The sequence below is a fragment of the Syngnathoides biaculeatus genome, chromosome 16 (genome assembly GCF_019802595.1).
Source record: "Syngnathoides biaculeatus isolate LvHL_M chromosome 16, ASM1980259v1, whole genome shotgun sequence".
Lineage (NCBI taxonomy): Eukaryota > Metazoa > Chordata > Actinopteri > Syngnathiformes > Syngnathidae > Syngnathoides > Syngnathoides biaculeatus.
In genome coordinates this window covers 9,103,502-9,122,164 of record NC_084655.1, presented here as the reverse complement: position 1 = coordinate 9,122,164, position 18,663 = coordinate 9,103,502, and the positions used below count along the sequence as shown (strand labels likewise).

Sequence of the window (18,663 nt, the reverse complement as noted above, 5' to 3'; positions counted from 1 at the left end):
AAACATTTTGAATTAATTAATTTAGTCTTACAATGTTGAAAAATTAATACTCGCCAAGTAAAATGTTTTCATTTTAATTTCCCATAATTCAGGCGTGTCTAATCTTATCCAAGTGTAAAAAATAAATAAAATAAATACCGGGACTCATTTTTCACTAAGAAATGGATTAAAAGCTTCCAAAGGTTTCAGAGAAGGGGAAGCATACTGAACTTGTGTAAGGATAGTTTAGTGTGAGTATTTTATTTTCATTTTATGTAGCTGCATTATACATTATACCCTTATTCAATAGTTTCCAGTATTTCCATTAAAAACAAAGACTACAATTTCAAATAAACTGTGCAATGACTCATACTCCGCTAATAATTGTCTGACATTTTGAGTGTTCCAAATTCAAGATACCAGTATACTAAGTCACTTCTCCTTGAAATGGTGATGACAATACAATGGTGTCAATACGTATACAAAATTTGATGTGTCAGTTCAGAAAAGCACCACTTGTGACCCGCGCAGCAATTTCGTCCGTCCTATTTAATTTGAAGTGAGCATGATGTTGGCCTGCACAACTGCATCAGCCAAACATGTGCATGTAATCCCATGAGAGCGTCATCTTATTTGTATAAACTGTATAGTACTCCGTGGTTAGAGTGTGGCCTTAAGACACTCAGCCAATCAGGTAACAGTTTCAAACGAACCTCATGGCTTTATGCATCACCGCTCATGCATTTTAGCACTAGTCAGTGTTAATTCCCAATTTGGAAGCTTTATTTGTTGTCAATTGAATGAATACTAGTAGAAGAACTCGCTGTTTTATTAGCACAAATGTGACTGCAAAAAGTCAAAGTGACTGGCAAATGACAATGGCAAAAAAAAAAAAAAACCCCGACGGAGCTCTAATTTGATTGGAGGTAAAATACTTTTCAGTTGGTTTTACACGACCAGGATTTTTCAGGCTGATCATCACTGAAGTTAAAAAAAACCTGTCTATCCTACACCAGTGATGTTTTTTTTTTAATATATTTTTATTAGCTGTCCAGATATTTACTGTAGTATGTCCAAAAAGATGCAACAAGGCTAAAAAATAAACTGGCTTTTGGAATCAAAATTACTGTATAGAATGGAGACACGGGATTTCTTGCGGAACCGATCACTGATGTAATTAATCGGATCAGTGAATTATGACACTAAAAGCGATTAGCATAAAATGCCAATTATGGTCCTTTACCGATCAAGCCGATCAGATCGGTGCAAGTCTGCTGTTCAGATTCTTATGGGTTGAGTTTTCATTGTCTACATTATATTACTGTTTACTCAAAGTTTTGTTGATGCAAATATCCCTTTGAAAGTGACCTTATAGGACTCAGACACATTAGCCTTAACGCACTCTTAACTGCTTTAAATGAAGAAGACACTGCATCTTACACAACTGTGTGACTCTTGTAAGGAATAGTTCCTATTAACTGAATGTCTCTTGTTCTTTGTTGTTGTTAGTTTGTTCTTCATTCTGAATGTCGTACCAGGGCGGCACTGGCTGCCGGAGACAAATTCATTGTGTGTTGTTACATACCTGGCCATTAAAGCTGGTTCTGATTCAGTATTATCATTTTTTTTTCTGTGATTTTTTTTTTTTTTTTTTTTTTAAGTAAATCGAATGATGCGCTTCTTCTCAGTGTGACCTGGAAAATGAGATGGCTTGAGCTCAGGCCGCCATTGTTTCTTTAAAGTTAGCAAGCTTAATCAGCTCAGTGGCAACTATCAGTTTTGTACTCAAAATCAATGCATAATCGCAATTTCAGCAAGTGCTGGGAATCATATGTTAAATTAGTTTGGATATTGCCTTTTTTTTTTTTTTTTAACCAAACTCCTTTTACAGTATCTTGAGCAATAGTTGAACAAACTATTATCCTTGACTTCTGATCTGAACACTGGTTATCAATCCTTGTGTTTTATGTGTGTGTGCGCGCGTGTATATGTGATACGACCAGCAATGTTGTCTGCGCCAAAAATGAGTTTGGCTCTTGTGTCAATTTTACCCATTTTGGTAATTAAAGCAGCTTAGCTAGCACTGTGAGAAGGTTTCAAATGCCTGGGAACAAACAGGGTTGCGAAATAAAAGAATTAAACCTTTAGCCTCAGTATCCAGTTTCACAAGAAAAAGAAAGCATTATTTAAACCAAGGCTGGGCGATAATATGTTATACTTTGAATCCTTTCACGGTAATGGTATGTTATGATATAAACTTGCAATATATTATGATATTGGAAATCATCTTTCTTAGAGTCGCTGATGGTGTAGTAGTATACTTGCCTGACTTTGGTGCAGGCACTGTGTGTTCATTTGCCACGCAGTGATGGTGTGAATGTGAGTGAGAATTGTTGCCCGTGTCTATATGTGCCCTGCGATTGACTGGCGAGAGCATAAGCAATGCGAGAAATTGATGTCTGGATGGATGTTATCTGTAACCCCCTTTACTTTTAGCTTTGATGTGACATTTGATACGTCGCCAACTGTAGTTTGTAAATGGCAGATCTTTTCCCTGCCAAGCTGCTAAGTCATCGCCGAACCAATTTAGGAGGGTTGGGTGGGGCGTTGGATTACAATAGCTGCCTCACAGGGATTGTAATTACATTGCAATTACAATCACCAAAAGTTACAGTCCTACTGTTGTGTAATAGTGGCAGTTCATCATAGTGGGCATGGATGTGAGCATCATTCTTAGTAATAAACTGGCCTCGTTCTCAGAACACACTTTGCAATTTAATTCCTCCATGTCACCTCCTCCCTCGGCGGGTTCAATCCCTGTGATCATCGTCTGGTTGGAAAGATTTAGGATGAGGGATTTGCAGCTGTATAATGTGTTGTTTTTCCCCCTAAAGCTCAGAAGTCAGATCTCACAGGTCAAGGGTGCATTAGGCGCATTAGTTGCATAATAGCTACATGGGCCATACAGTTCCCCCCCACTTTAAGTTCAGCAGTGTCCAGAGTTGATATGAGTATCATTTAGGTCTTCGGTCAGACCAAATTGGGATTATGGTATAGCAAAATGTTTTGACACGTGACTATCCATTAGGACCGCGCGATATTTTGTTGAAGAATTGTCATCTGCAGCAGTGATGTACGTGTGGACAAAATGTGCACAATAGTCACATCGCTGTGATGTTGCTGTACAGTACTTTAATATATATATAAAATAAACTATAATATTAAAAGTGACCAGCAAAGGCTACCCCGGTTAGGTACACTTGCTTTATTTCCTATTTCACTCTTCAGAATGAAACTCGGTAAGCGGAAGCAGCTGTGCGTTCATTTGGCTGTAAATGGGAGTGAATTTGTAGTATAGGCTGGCAATTGTAAAAATGGATTTCCTGGAAGATTTGTATCAGAATGCTTTAGGTAAAACACAGTACAGGCCTACTGCTACCATCCCAGTAGATGCAAAATGTTACAGAATGTCTATATTTTGTTACGGAAATCGGTGAATGCTGACTCGTTACGGCCGTAACACTGATTGTTCCAGATGGGGGGGATCCAGCGTCTTACATTACTGGCCAGTACAGAACTGTCATGTCACTTTCATATGTGAAAAGGACTTAACTTCCTTACTGTACTTACTAATACTGTAATTACTACTGTAATTGCTTTATTGCAATTAAATTACTTTAACAAATAGTGTTAATGACATGCTGACTTAACTTTCTCACTGTCCCGGCTGTATGAACAGGAGTTGTCCAGAGTTTGCATCTGTGTAGCTTTTCCTTTTTTCCCTCCTTCTTATGCTGCATTGCGGCACACTCCTTCTTGTATACATTCTTTTTTTTTCTTCTTCTTCTTCGTAAAATAGCTCCATATCGACGGCATGTTTCTTCACCAGCAAGAATGAAAAAATCTTTATTGGGTGTCAGATAGTTATGGAACTACACCACAAGACTAAAAATAAATAAACTTATGTACTCATGTGGGACAACGACACGGAGTAAATGTCTTTTGCGGTGCCAATCGATGATGTAAATCATCGTATCGGTGGATTTTGACATGAAATCCGGATGCCCTGGCAGCATAAAACATACAAAATATATATAAAGTGGAAAGTGCAAGAAATATTGAAATCGGAAATACTCTAAAAGGCATGGCCAATTTTCTCAACCTGGATTTAATAACATTCATACTTAGGGCTGGTATTACCTCTGTTGGCAAGTTATTCCATCTGTGTACAGCAGAAAAGCAAAATGCTGCTTCACCATGTTTGCCTTGGACTCTGAGCTCCACAATTTGACTTGAGTCAGTCAATCTCTGTGCTCTACTGGGTTTGTATTCCGTAAGAATTTCTTTCATGTATTCAGGACCTAAACCATTTAGTGTTTTATAACCCAGTAGCAGAACTTTAAAAACGATTCTGAAGCTGACTGGAAGCCAGTGTAAGGACTTTAGAATTGGAGTTATATGCTCTGACCTCTTTGTTCTGGTCAGAACCTGAGCTGCAGCATTCTTAAACAGCTGCAGCTGCTTAATGCTCTTTTTGGGGAGTCGAGTCAGAAGACCATTACAGTAGTCAAGTGTACTTGAAATAAAAGCATGAATGAGCTTTTCCTAGTCTGCTTGACACATGCAAGCCGTCACTCTAGATTTGTTGTTCAGTTTTTGTGATTAATTAGATATGACTGCTGAAAGTCAGGTCGGAATCTATCAGAACACCAAGATTTCGGACTTGGTCTTTGGTTTTTTTAAGCTAGTGAGTCCAGGTATTTACGAACAGCAATCCTTTTTTTTTTTAATTGCCAAAAACAATTATGTTTTGTTGCTGTTAGAAATTTTGGCTCATCCAGTTATTTATCTGCTTTAGACAGTGGCACAATACCTCAATTGAACTATGATCATCTGGAGAGACTGCTACTGTACATATAACTGTGTTATCTGCATAGCAATGATAGTAAAAATGAAAGTTCTGGAAAATGTGACCCAAGGTTGGCATATACAGGCTGAACAGGAGGGGTCCAAGAACTGACGCACGAGGGACCCCAGATGTCATTGCCATTTGTTGAGATTAAGCACTTCCAATGGTTACAAAGTAGCTCCTTTCCTCTAGGTAAGCCTTGAACCATCTAAGGATCGTTCCAATTAGTCGTACCCACGTTTCCAACCTGTTTTGCAGTATATTGTGATCTATGGTATCAAAAGCGTGTTGAAAACAGAATTGGTACAGACCAATTAAACATAAATGTAGGTCGAAGATTGTCGAAATGTGATATGCAGCTTTGCACTGTAAAAACTGTTTGGCCTGAAAGAAGCCTAGATGATCAATAAAGCCTCCAAGTCCAGCGCCAACTTTCGCACCACAGCTTGCCTTTACTCTGTCCCTTTCGCTCACACTTGTTTGTTTAGGCAAGAAGTGCTCAGGTGAACTGTTACCACGGCAGCCTTTGGTTGCCAGGCAGCACTTCCTGCTCCTCTCCTGAAGTGGAGGGAACACATATTTTAAGAAGTGCTGGTGTGAAGAGGAGCTGTGAGAGATCTATTTTTTTGCTGATTCTTAGGGAACATTGGGAGCATGTTCTAATGAAGCACATGGACACGTGACTCTAGTGTTAACGCACCATACTGTATTCTTAGCTTTCTGTCTCCTTGCTATTTTTGCCGTTAGACCTCTGGTGCAGTTGGGCAGCAGGTTAGTCTGGTTACCTCCATAGGGTGAAGTACTGCAGGGTATGACAGACACACACACGCACACACACTCTTGTTCCATCTTCCCCCCCCCCCCTCATAACCCATTAGCTTGGCACCGTCACACAACTATGAAGCTAGAAAACATCCACACAGTGGTGTCAGTATAGCCAAATTAATGACACTCTAGTAGATGTTTGCTTTTGTCACTTCATGAAACTGGTGGGATAGATTGACTGATGGTTTAAAGTTTCTCTTCGATGGTTGAAACAAGAAGCCCTATTTATTTGTGTCCAAAAATGTAAAAGCACTATTGAAAACAAACTTAAAATACCTCCAGTATGGATCCTCATTGTATTGTACCTATTAGATCATCCATCCATCCACTGTCATCACAACTGACTTTGGGCAAAAAGCAGACAAACCCTGAACTGGTCACCAGTCAGCCACAGGGCACATCATACAAATGCAAACAACCATTTGCAGTGACAAACCCAATTCCAATGAAGTTAGGACGTTGTGTTAAACAAATAAAAACAGAATACAATGATTTTCCAATCATGTTCAATCTATATTTAATCGAATACACTACAAAGACAAGATATTTAATGTTCAAACTGATATACTAAATTGTTTTTAGCAAATAAGTTGAGGAATGCACATCAAACACTTCTTTGGAACATCCCACAGGTGAACAGGCTAATTGGGAGCAGGTGGGTGCCATGATTGGGTCATTCACAAACAAAGATGTGGCAAGCTTCACACCTTTGTGAACAAGTGCGTTAGAAAATAGTCCAACAGTTTAAGGACAATATTACTCAACGTACAATTGCAAAGAGTTTAGGGATTACATAATATATCAGTCACTCATATTTAAAAAATGTACAGGTGTGGTCAGTAATGCTTGCAGTTATAAAGTTGCGGGTGTGATTAGGGATGGAATCTTGAGACCTTAAATTAACTTACTGGATTAATATAACATAACTATAAATTAAAAATAAAATAAACAAATACATAACTAAAATGGGAAACAAAACTTTAAAACTCAGAAATGATAACTTCCAATTTCAACTGATATCAGTAGAACATGACATAAAAAGTGGAGGAGTTCAAGTATCCTGGGGTCTTGTTCATAAGGGTTCACGATGGAGGAATGGAGCGGGAGATCGAAGACGGATCGGTGCAGCATCTGCAGTGATGCGAACTTTGTATCGGTCCGTTGTGGTAAAGAGGGAGCTAGGTCAAAGGCGAAGCTCTCAACTTACCAGTCGATCTATGTTCCTACCCTCACCTTATAGGCACGAGCTGTGGGTCGTGACTGAAAGAACAAGATCCCGGATACAAGAGGCCGAAATGAGTTTCCTCTTCCTCCCTAAGAGATAGGGTGAGAAGCTCGGTCATCCGGGAGGGGCTCTGTGTCGAGCCGCTCCCCCTCCGCATTGAGAGGTGGCTGGGGCATATTATTTGGATGCCTCCCGGACACCTCCCTGGTGAGGTGTTCCGGGCATGTCCCACCGGAAAGAGACCCTGGGGACGACCTAGGACACACTGGAGAGACTTTGTCTCTCGGCTGGCTTGGAAAACGGCTGGGGAAGAAGTGGTGAAAAAGTGGCTAGGGATTGGGAAGTCTGGGTATCCCAGCTGAAGCTACTTCCCTTGCGACCTGACCCGGAAAAGCAATAGAAAATGGATGTATAGATAATATTAAATGGTATTTAAAATTTTTCATCAATAAAGTTTTTTCATCCGACAAACTTAATCTGAAGAAAAGTTAAATGCACTGTTCAGTCAGGGAATAAACACGAATGTTCTATACCTGCAATGTTTTGAAAATTCTGAAAGTTTAGTTCAATGTAATCGGGGTTAGTGGCATCAAACTAGCGATACATTGTAACAAACATGCCTGTCAGTAATTATGATGTTTTTTTATAATGTAGTGTAATTTACGGTGGTATCTATTTGTCAGGTTTAAACAGCCAAGGACATTTAAAGTAAAATTATCAAGGAAGGAAGACAAGAGAAACTTCTGGCTCGTAAGGAGAACGTGGGATGTGTCTCTTTCATAATCTCCAACCCGTTCTAATCACATCTCCACGCCTCCACTTTCTTATTCCTTAGCGTGGTCCGCATCACACAAAGCAAATTTTGACAAATAAAGCAACCGTGACAAAAATAGTCCATCTGAGTCTTTGCAATGTCTTCACCATCCTCTGGATATCGTCAGATTTGCGATGTCTAACACCATCCTCTGGTTATCGTCAGTCTTTGTTGTCTTCTGCATCACTGTCTGGTGTTTCCAGGGCATCCAATGTAAATTGATTGCATCACATTATTAAAGTACATCATAGAATAGTTACCTAATGTGCCTCTCGATTGCATTGCATCACATAAGCATTAAAAACCCAAGAAAGCAAATATGAGATAACTTTATATCCACTTAATCCAACACTATTGTCAAGCCATTGATGAAAGCTAGCAGTAGATGATCTATATCTTCCTAAAGCATGTAGAGGGGAAACGTTTTCAACTTCAAGATAACGTGGTACCATGGGGGAAAATGACCGTTCGCATTTAGATATATGGACAGACTAGTCTAACGTTAGAACTTAGATCAAGTCAAAGTAAATATTTAGCCTTTATATATTGAAAATGCTTTATTTTGGTTAACAGTGGCTGTAATGTGCAGTGGTTGTGGCATGTGAAGTGGTTGGCACGTATGCGTCACAGTAGTTTCATTCTCGGCTCTGGCCTTCCTGTGTGAGGTTTGCATGTTCTCCCTGTGCTTGCAGGTACGTCTTCCTCTGACATTGCAAAAACATTTTTAGGTTAAGTGTCAAATCTGCATTGCCCACATGTGTGATAGGGAGTATGAACACCTGCAGACCAGTCCAAGATGTTCACTGCCGCCACTCACTCAAAGTCGGCTTCTGGTTACGTCGGATACTAATTAAGACAAGTACTAAAGAATATGGATAATTTGCAATGGTAAAAAAAGTACTGCATGGAACTGAGAGCTGTGTCTCATATGTTTGACTCTTATGTAACTTATTGAAGATGTCAAAATATTAGACACCATACATTATTTGAAATGTAACTACAGTAATTATTTATTGTTATTTAGTTTTTCATGCCTCTCCAAAAGTATCATGATACAGGTCTACATAAGCCTAAAGTGATGAGTATACAGTCCGTGAGCCGCTCAATGAAATGGATGTGCTTGATGTACATGTGAAGCATTTAGGATCATTTCAGTCAGCAATGAGGGGGGAAATCACATCTTAAGATGCTCTTGTAAATCACATTACAGCTAATTAGACTGAGCCTTACTTCTGAGATGCATGTGACCACTCACACACACACATACACACAAAGGTTATGATCATGCATTTGAGATCATTCTTCGTGAGAATCAAATCTGCGACCACTGTTATGTCTGTTGCTTTCAATTTTAAATCCATTCATGACCTTTCCAGTTGCTGTAATTAATATAGGGCCAGTAGGTGGCACCAGATTACAAAGCAGTCCTACTTATGTAGCTGTGGAATGGCTCCGAAACAGTCATTAAGGTTTGTAACTGAAAAAAAGCATAATAAAATTAAAAGCTCAAGAAGGTGACAGCTTCAGTATTTGTAGATAGAATGTTTATCAATATTTTATCAAGGATGGTGATCAAAATAAGTACTTTATTCGTGATACAATTGTAATTTTTTTGTTCATATCAAATAGCACTCCCCTGTCAGTAAGTACTATCTCAATGTTCTCTTTTTCAGAAACGTTGACAGAGGAGGAGGTTTAATTCATCAGTTTGTTTGTCTGTCCTTGATCTGTCCTGCAACACATGGCTGACTCAGAGGACCCCCTATAACACTCACCCACACAGACTTGAAGGACCAGAAGGCAGAGACCAGAATCAGCCTCCATGAATTCATCACACTCTTCAGGTAAATTTACCATTGATCCATTTTATCTGCTGTGAGTAATTATACAACCAGTTTGTTTTTCACAGCAAGTTTAGTCCTCTGCAAAGTTCAGTGAGCAAAATACAATTTCTGGCTATGGTTTTAAAAATGGCTTAGGTGTCATCATTTTTCTGGGCTTCAAGAAAATCAAGTAAAGTCGCAAGTCCAACACTTTTGAGTTTAGAGTCTCTTTGTGTCATTGTAATAACAGTATGTATTAATTCCATTGTCTAAGACTCTTGTCCTCACAAGGGCCACGGGAGTGCTGCTGGCAATCCCAGCTAACTTTGGGCAAAAGCGAGCTACACCCTGAACTGGGGGGCAGTTGGGCACTATGGAGGTCCTTAGTGCCACACTAGCATGCCACAAAGCATGCAGTTGAGATTAGCAAACTTTGAAAAAGAAAATAGCAGACAATAAGCGTACATTGGAAAATGCTGAAATACATGATAAAGTTTGATAGCTACATAACACAAGAACCAGAGAGTGAGAGAATGAATCGGTATGTCACTGGAGAAAAGATTTTTAATTACATTAACATTATACACATTTAATGTAGTATAAGATAACCTTTATTAGTCCCACAATGGGGAATTTTCACCATTTCAGCAGCAAAAGTGAATCCAGGAAACACAAAAAGGGCAGGCAAGAGAAAGCATTTGGCTGCAAATGCATCCACCATTACTAGGTTGATGGAGTAAATACAGTAAAATATACAAATATTGAAGCCATAATGCAATAACGATTAGAATTGCAGAGTAATTATTATGATGTGTAATTGAACAGTATACATAACATAGTGCCTCAACTGTCCTACAGTGATGTTGTAATCATAATTTTAAAAAATATACAAATTCAGACCAAATTGTTCTGGAAGTGAATTTCTATTGGGTGGCAGGTCTGCAGTTATAGCAATAATTGTAATTCTGCAAATAATTGACAGTTTTCTAATTAATAAATGGTAGATTTTATTTACTTTCATATTTTAATGAATCTAAAGCAGCAGCATGGTGAGGCAACTGGTTAGAGCGTTGGCCTTACAGTTCTGAGGACTCGGGTTCAATCTCGGCCCCGTCTGTGTGCAGTGTGCTTGTTCTCTCGGTGCCTGCGTGGGTTTTCTCCAGGCACTCCTGTTTCCTCGGACATCCCAAAAACATGCATTAACCGAACACTAAATTGTATGTAGGTGTGATTGAGAATGTTGTCTGTCTCTATGTGCCCTGCTATTGGCTGCCAACCAGTTCAGGGTGTACCCTGCCTCCTGACCAATGACAACTGGGATTTGCTGCAGTACTCCTACGACCCTCGTGAGGATAAGCGCTTTAGAAAACAAATGAATTTACTAATTAATGTAAAGCACTTTGTGTTACTGTTTTTGTCTGCTTTGAAAGTCCTTAAAAATTCACTTTGTTTGTTAATTTCTTTTGGTGTATTGGATTTTAGTTTTCAGCCTTGGTCTCCCCAGTGTCAGGATTGGTCAAGAATTACAAAACAGAATTTTTCAGCTACTGCATATATTGGCGGGGGCGGGGAGGGGACGCAGAGCACAGACGTATGACCCAGAGCAATAGTTTTCTGTGTGAATTTGAATGTTTGAATTCAATTTTATGCAGTAAGAAATATACAGAATAATTAAGGTACCAAGGCACCTCAGTGTCTTCTAGACTGAGCGATGTCAGTTGTCACACTAACTATAATTTGGGTTGCCATGGGTACAGATATGACACACGGACACACACACACTCACGCAAGTACAAACAGAAAGACACAGTGTGACTCCAGTGGTTGATGCGCCTCAAATAGAAGCGCAGAGATGAGTCATCCACTGAGCTACTGCAGTATATACACACACACACACACACACCTTCAGCAGATGTGTTTAGTAGCATTTAGATGTTAGATATGTTGGTTTGACAATGGCATTTCTGTTACCTTATACATTTTGGATGTGTGAAAATGTCAAATAGATTTGGTTTACTAAATGATAATATAGCAGCAGGATACATTTGTTTTAAATGGCAGAATTTTGTTTTTGCATTTTCCCTCTGAGTCATACTGAGGCATACATAAGTCTGCCCATGGACATACAGAGTTGTTTACACAGGAAGTGAAGATGATGAGGGTGAGGAGGAGGTGGAATGAAGGTGATGAATTAATGAAGATGTTTTATTGAGATTTTCTTTCCTTGAAAGGGCACAGTCATTAAGGCAGTCTAAACTAAAAAGAAGACTCATAGCAATTTGTCTTATTATTATCATCATTTCATTACCGTTCCCTAATCACCAGCTGACTTGAAACAGCTTCACTTTGGAATGAAGTGCTGAATGAAACAAACAAATACTATAAATAGCATCCAGTAGTTTCAATTAATAATATCCACACTGACAGCAAAGTGCGCAGTGCAGCTTTTGCTTGAAAAGTGAGCTCACACGATGCTTGGTGGCATCTCCCAGGTGCACCACTCTAAAATACTGCTCTTGAGCTTATCTTTTTTTTCAAAGTTGTCCTCATTGGATTTTGGAAAAATAGCTTCAGAAGGGTGAGGTATCTTAGGTCTGTGTTTTTTCTGAACTTGCAATGAGGTTTTTTAGGCAACTCAATGCATACCCATTCGAAAGTATTGGAACAATTCCTTTATTTATTTTTTTTGTTGACTGAAAACATTTGGGTTTGACATCAAGAAAAGAATATGAGACAAGAGATAAACATTTTATCTTTTACGGCCACGTATTTACATCTGGATCTGACACTCAACTTCGGATATAGGATTATTTGTAGCACTATATTTGTAGGTGAGCAGAAGTATTGAAATTAAAATAGATTGTTTGAAAACAGTAAAACTCAATGGAGTCTTATGTTACGTTATTTTTTTTATTCCATTAACTACACCAAGATTATACCACCATATCGTTGCATTCTTGTTTTGTGGTGCTTGTCCAGGTATTGACCAAAGCTGCAGCTGTTGTTGTTCATTTGGGGGTTTACTGCTTTCAGTCTCCTCTTTATCAGATCAAATGTATGCTTACAGGCAGCTATCCCCAACCATCTAGCCCTGCTCCATCCAGATCATGAACAAAAAAACATATAGCTCAAATTTCGTAGACACTACATCAATACACAAATCCAATTACTGGCAGATTCTGATTTTCGTGCACCTACAAAGCTTATGTGTTTCCCAATTTGGCAGACCGCTCTGCATCAAGCACAGCAAGGGTGTGTCCTCATAAATCATTTTACACTTGAGACTATTTGATTCCCAAGATGGACAGGTCTGAAAACAGTGAGTCCCAGCCTTAGAACAAGTGGTCTATCATCAATTATCATCATGGAGTACAGATACAGTAACTCACTGCTATGTGACGGTTGTTGCTATGTTGTAGTTTTTTTATTTGTACAATTCATACAATATTTTTGTGCTATCTATTGCTCTCAGTACATTACCTTTAGCCTGCCACAATAGCACATTTTAGAGGACGATATATCACACCCCCCCAAAAAAAAAATATCAAGATATGGAATGTTTCCAGACCCCTTTCTTTGTGACATTGCAGGCATTTGTTAAAAATCATCTAACTTCATTTTTTCCTCATTAATATACACACAGCACCCCATATTAACAGAAAATAAATGGAATCGTTGACATTTTTGCTGATTAAAAAAAAAAATGAAATATCACACAACCATAAGTATTCATAGCTGTTGTTGTGACACATATTTATCTTAGGTGCTTTCCATTTCTCATGATCAACCTGGAGATGCTTCTACATCTTCGAAGGAGTCCCGCTGTGTTTGATCATACTGGTTGGACTTTAAAGCCACACCCCCATCTATATAAAACCTTACAGCTGACAGTGCATGTCAGAGCAAATGAGGATCAAGGAGGTCAAAGGAAGTGCCTGAAGAGCTCGGAGACAGAAGGCACAGATCTGGCCAAGGTTACCCAAAAAAAAAGAATCTGCTGCAGTTAAAGTTCCTAAGAGCACAATGAACTCCATAACCCTTAAATGGAAGACGTTTAGAATGAACAGAGCACTTTCTAGAGCTAGCCATCTGACCAAACTGAGCAATTGGGAGAGAAAACCCATGATGAGAGAGGTAAAGAACAACCCATAGATCACTCTAGCTGAACTCCAGAGATGCAGTCCGGAGATGGGAACACAGTCTTACCATTTAATCATGGTGATGGCAGAGTGATGCTGTGGGGGTCGTTTTAAGCTGCAGGGACAGGTCAACTGGTTGCAATTGAAGGAAAGATGAATGCTACCAAGTTACAGAGATATCCTGTCTGAAAATCTTCTCCAGAGTTCCCGGAAACGCAGACTGTAGTGAAGGGTCACCTTCCAACAAGACCTTCAGGGCACAGCGAACATCACAAAGGAGTGGCTTCAGAACAACTCTTTGACTGTTTTTGAATGGCCCAGCCAGAGACCTGACTAAAACCCAATTGAGCACTTCGAGAAAAACCTGAAAATGGCTGCCCACAAACGTTGACCATCCAATCTGACAGAACTGGAGAGAATATGCAAGGATGAACGGGAGATGATCACATGAAAGTATGGCCCTTTGTCTTTCAGGTGGCATAGGAACATGTTTAATCCCCCCCACGCCCGCCCAAGAATAGATGGCTGAAGTGGTTGGGAAGGGGGAAATAGCTGGTTCGGTTGCTGCAACTGCAACTGCCACTTGACCCAATCAGTAAAAATGCTGTGCGCTACCAGTAAAGACACTGTTAATTCTTTCTTAAATACAACACTCATCCATTTTCTGAGCCGCTTATCCTTACGAGGGTCGCAGGAGTGCTGGAGCCACTTCCAGCTGTCATCAGGCAGGAGACGGGGTACACCCTGAACCAGTTCCCAGCCAATCACAGAACACATGGAGACAGACAACATTGGCAATCACAATCACAACTAGGGGCAATATAGAGTCTCCAATTAATGCATGTTTTTGGGATGTGGGAGGAAACTGGAGTGCCCGCAGAAAACCCACACAAGAATGGGAAGAACATGCAAACTCCCCATAGGCGGGGCCAGGATTTTAACTTCGGTCCTCAGAACTGTGAGGCCACCGCTGTACAGAGACTCCACCGTTCCGCCTAAATACAACATGATGTCAGCTATTTAAGGCTCAACATATCTTCAATTGCGCATTTGTTCATCGCAACTGTGGCAGTTAAGCAAGAGTTCAGAACAATTTTAGACAAGTTCTCTCATTACTCTGAAAATAGTTTTGGGGGAGGGGGGGAATTATTCATTGGTCATTTACTTGGCGATATGGTGGCGCAACTGGTTGGAGCATTGGCCTCACAGTTCTGAGGACGGGGGTTCAAATCCCAGCATTTTCTCGCCTTTGCTGCGTGGGTTTTCTGCAGGGTTTCCTCCCACATGCCAAAAACATGCATTTATTGGAGACTCTAAATTTCCCTTACGTGTGATTGTGAGTGCGAATGGCTGTTCGTTTCTATGTGCCCTTCAATTGGCTGGGAACCAGTTTAAGGTGTACCCCGGCTCCTGTCCAATGATAGCTGGGATAGGCTCCAGCACCCCCATGACCAGTGTGAGGATAAGCGAATTGGAAGATGAATGGTCATTTACTTATCATGCAATTGATCAATTTAGTCCAAAGCCTATCTCATCATGTGTGTGTAAATATGAAACATTGGTCATTTGATGAGCAAGGGGCTAAAGTCAATGTTTTCTACATGCGGTGAGAGTTGAGGGTTATATAGATGACAGAGATGCCACCTTACTCCAGTGAACAGTCACATCTACAGACAGCATTACCCCCCATTGCTAGAGGCTCTCTCTCTTTCTCTCTCTCTCTCTCTCTCGCCTGCTCTGTCTATTTATATCACAAACTCCTCCTCTCAGGCAAGCTATTTTCATCTACAATCCCTCCATCACTCCCCCTCCATCTCCCGTGTTAGTGTCTTTTCTCCAGTCTTCATCAGATGAAAAGTGCAGGAAAGACTCAAACGAGTGGTGTTCCCTTTTTATCATTTCAGGACAAAAGCTGTTGCTGACTTTGTTTATCTGTCTTAACGTCCTCTCCACCCAGTGATCTAGTTTCCAACCCCCACCCCTTTAATTCAACAGCTCAGACAGCGTCATACAGCGACTTTCGTTTGCAGTAACGCACACACTGATGACTGTCGGACACTGAATATTAGCTCTCTGGCCAGCACTTTTTTTGTGGGTTTATGAAGGTGGACAATACAGCATCCTGCCCCTTTTGTGAGTTTCAACCAGGGGATAAGAGGATATTATAGGATCCTTTGCTGCTCATTTTTTCTGGGAGGATTTTAGTATTGCTCATCTTCTGCTACTGCACATTTCCTTGTTTTTTTTTTTTTCTCTTTTCATGTCATACACTTCCTCACCCTCCCTCTTTGCTTCAATTTCCCTCTCCCTAGCGTTCTCTCAGCACTTGATTCTAATTTTGGAATCACGGAACCTCGGGAGTGCTCTCCCAAAGCTATTTATGTCCTCGCCTTTCTTTATCTTCCTCCTCTCCCTCTCATCAGACAGGAGGAGAACAGCATGAGGATCCTTTGATGCAGCGGAATTCAGCGTCTCCTTGTATCTGTTTTGGTGCGGTGTTATTAGCTGTGGGAAGTGGTGAAGAGGCAGCTGCAGCTCTCAGCTAGTCCATCTTGATGCAAACCAACTGCAGACATGGAGCTGATCCCTTCCATCTTTTCACAGACCATGGACATTTTGGAACTTTTACAGTTTGGGGTTTTATTGATTTCTTCATAGGCAAGTTTCTTCACTTTGTTCAGTCAAGACTTGGATGGGATGCACCAGAGGAGACAAACCTTTTGATCTGAAAGAGTGGCTGCTACATCCTACAACGTACATGCCATTATTACAAGTTCAGCAAGTTGCTCTAAATGGATCTGGACTCCAGATGATATATACAGATAACTTAATTTAGCGTGGGCTTGTCGAAGGAGTCTGTTAACATTGGTCTGTCATAACTGTACATCTTCAGTACATCCTTTCATTTTGATTGATCTGTCCACAAAGCCAAGGGAAGACTTTAAGGAGGCTGCATCATATTAAAGGATCGTGTGAGCGACTGTTTCGGGATACAAGGAAAATAAAGGAGTTTAAAGTGACACACACAAACAAGGATTCCAGAATCAAACACTTCGTTCTTTTTGGATCTTTCCATGGAATTTCACAATTCTTTTTTGAAGTTGAAAGAATCTTTTAGAAAAGCAGTTCGTAAGTGATTACTCATATCCTCCCAAAATGAGTAACCCATGCTTCTTGAGTACATGGCAGTATTCTTGAAAAGAAACTGACTTGTTTTGTGAAAAAATTAGAGCACTTCTCTTCTTTTGGCATGCTGTTGCATCCCACCGTGTCAGGATTGTGCACCATGTTGCAGACCATTTATGAGACTGAGTCCTGTTTTTCTTCTGCCAGCACAGACAGCCAACAGCCTCTGGAGCTCCTGAGTAGCAGCAGGGGCTCCACTACTGCCATGCCCACAGCCGGTGAGTCATCTCAGGGAATGGGGATGAGAAGGGGGGAGGTATGCTGGAGGTCTGTTGTTTCCTCAGACTAAAAGGTTATATTGTATATTATATATGCACAACATGCAAATATTAAATGCTGTATGGCTGTCATTACTAATAGGTTTTTGGCTTTATGCTGACCGCTGGATGCTCACGTTTTAGTGTTTGACAGAAGGGCTCAGTGGGCATGCACTTCTAGCCAACGTATGCAGTCTTCCGCCTGTGTTTGCTCTTCGTTTACCCTCTTGTGGTTCCCATTAGTTTTTAAATATTTTTTATTTTTAACATGAATGCAATTCTCTTAAATAATCATTATTATCATCATTCATAATCTCAAAGATGTCCACAATATTGCCCCATCTTAGTGTTTTTGTTGTGGTTCTTTAAGATAAGATAATGATGAGTCTTGAAAATGAAGTCAGTTTTTTATCTGCTCCACACTTTTCTGATTAGTCATGCTGTGTGTAAATTTATTGGGGTAGTATTTTTGTGCCTTTTTGTAGAGTGACAAGACAGGAAATAGGTAGGTAGGCTATGTGGACTCCCATTCAACAAAGGTGCTGCTTGGTGAGAAGGGTTTAAAGTTGGGATTTGATCCCAACAACTAAGTATATTTAGAACAAGACAACATACATTCCCACTAATTAGCCACTGTTTTAACACATAGATTTCTGGCACTGACAAGCAGTTCTTAAGGAAGGAGGTTTTTTTTTTAAGTAGTGCTGCACAACTAATTGAATTGTATAAATAATAGCAACAAAATAAACCTGATCGTCAACAATGTTTTCTTTCCAACTTTTATAATGAGGGCACTGCTGAATAAGAATCATACTTCATTTTCACCAGTGCCCGCAATGTAGTAAGCCAGCCACAAGGGGGAGAAAGTATTGTTAAGCCTTCATTAAGCGCTGTGCAGAATTGAAGTACCTCTTGAGGGAGCGTCAGCTAAATGCTCCAACGCAAAAACAATTAATGAGGTACCAGACGATTTTAGACAAGGAGTCTTCGTTGACTTGAACTTTTCGTCTGGCCTGACGTCAATGGAAAAAAAACATCGGGAGAAAATACAGAGCGAATTACAGTTGTCCACTTTTTTTTTAGGTTTGTGAATGTGCACGACTGACCAATGGTCGAACAGAGCAACGGAGACCGATCTGAACTTGACAATTTACTATGTTGATAGGGATTTTCAAAGGAAAAGTCGGTACAGTACTTAAAACTGATTGCCCTTTGTTATAGGATTATTCAGTTAGTTATTATTAGGTAGTTTGTTATGAGTGAAGAAGAAGAAGAGAGCATTTCATGTCATACTGCTTCCTTTTTTGTATATTCTAGTTTTTGTTGAAAGTTTGGTCAAAAACCTTTAACTTTTTTTTTTTTTTTACAGATTTCAATGAAATTTACAAATAAAAATATAGCACACTTTACATTTCAAAAAACAACTTACATGTTGGTTGTTTAGTTGTTCATCTGGGTCATGCGCACCATTCCAATTCCACCTACATTTTGAAGTGCCGCATTCTT

General features: G+C 39.9%; 1 protein-coding gene across 9 annotated transcripts in view; it reads left to right on the top strand.

Moving 5' to 3' along the window:
• hdac5 (histone deacetylase 5) overlaps window positions 1-18,663 on the top strand; it is a 60,516-nt gene that overhangs the window by 5,515 nt on the left and 36,338 nt on the right. For 5 of the 9 annotated variants that reach the window (XM_061846644.1, XM_061846643.1, XM_061846639.1 and 2 more), the window contains exon 2: window positions 9,426-9,596. In XM_061846644.1, coding sequence (XP_061702628.1) covers window positions 9,575-9,596 — 22 coding nt within the window. In that variant the 5' untranslated portion in view covers window positions 9,426-9,574. Of the gene's footprint in view, window positions 1-9,425; window positions 9,597-16,756; window positions 17,119-18,663 lie in introns of those variants that run through there. The other 4 variants (XM_061846637.1, XM_061846636.1, XM_061846642.1 and 1 more) reach the window with 3 other exon arrangements.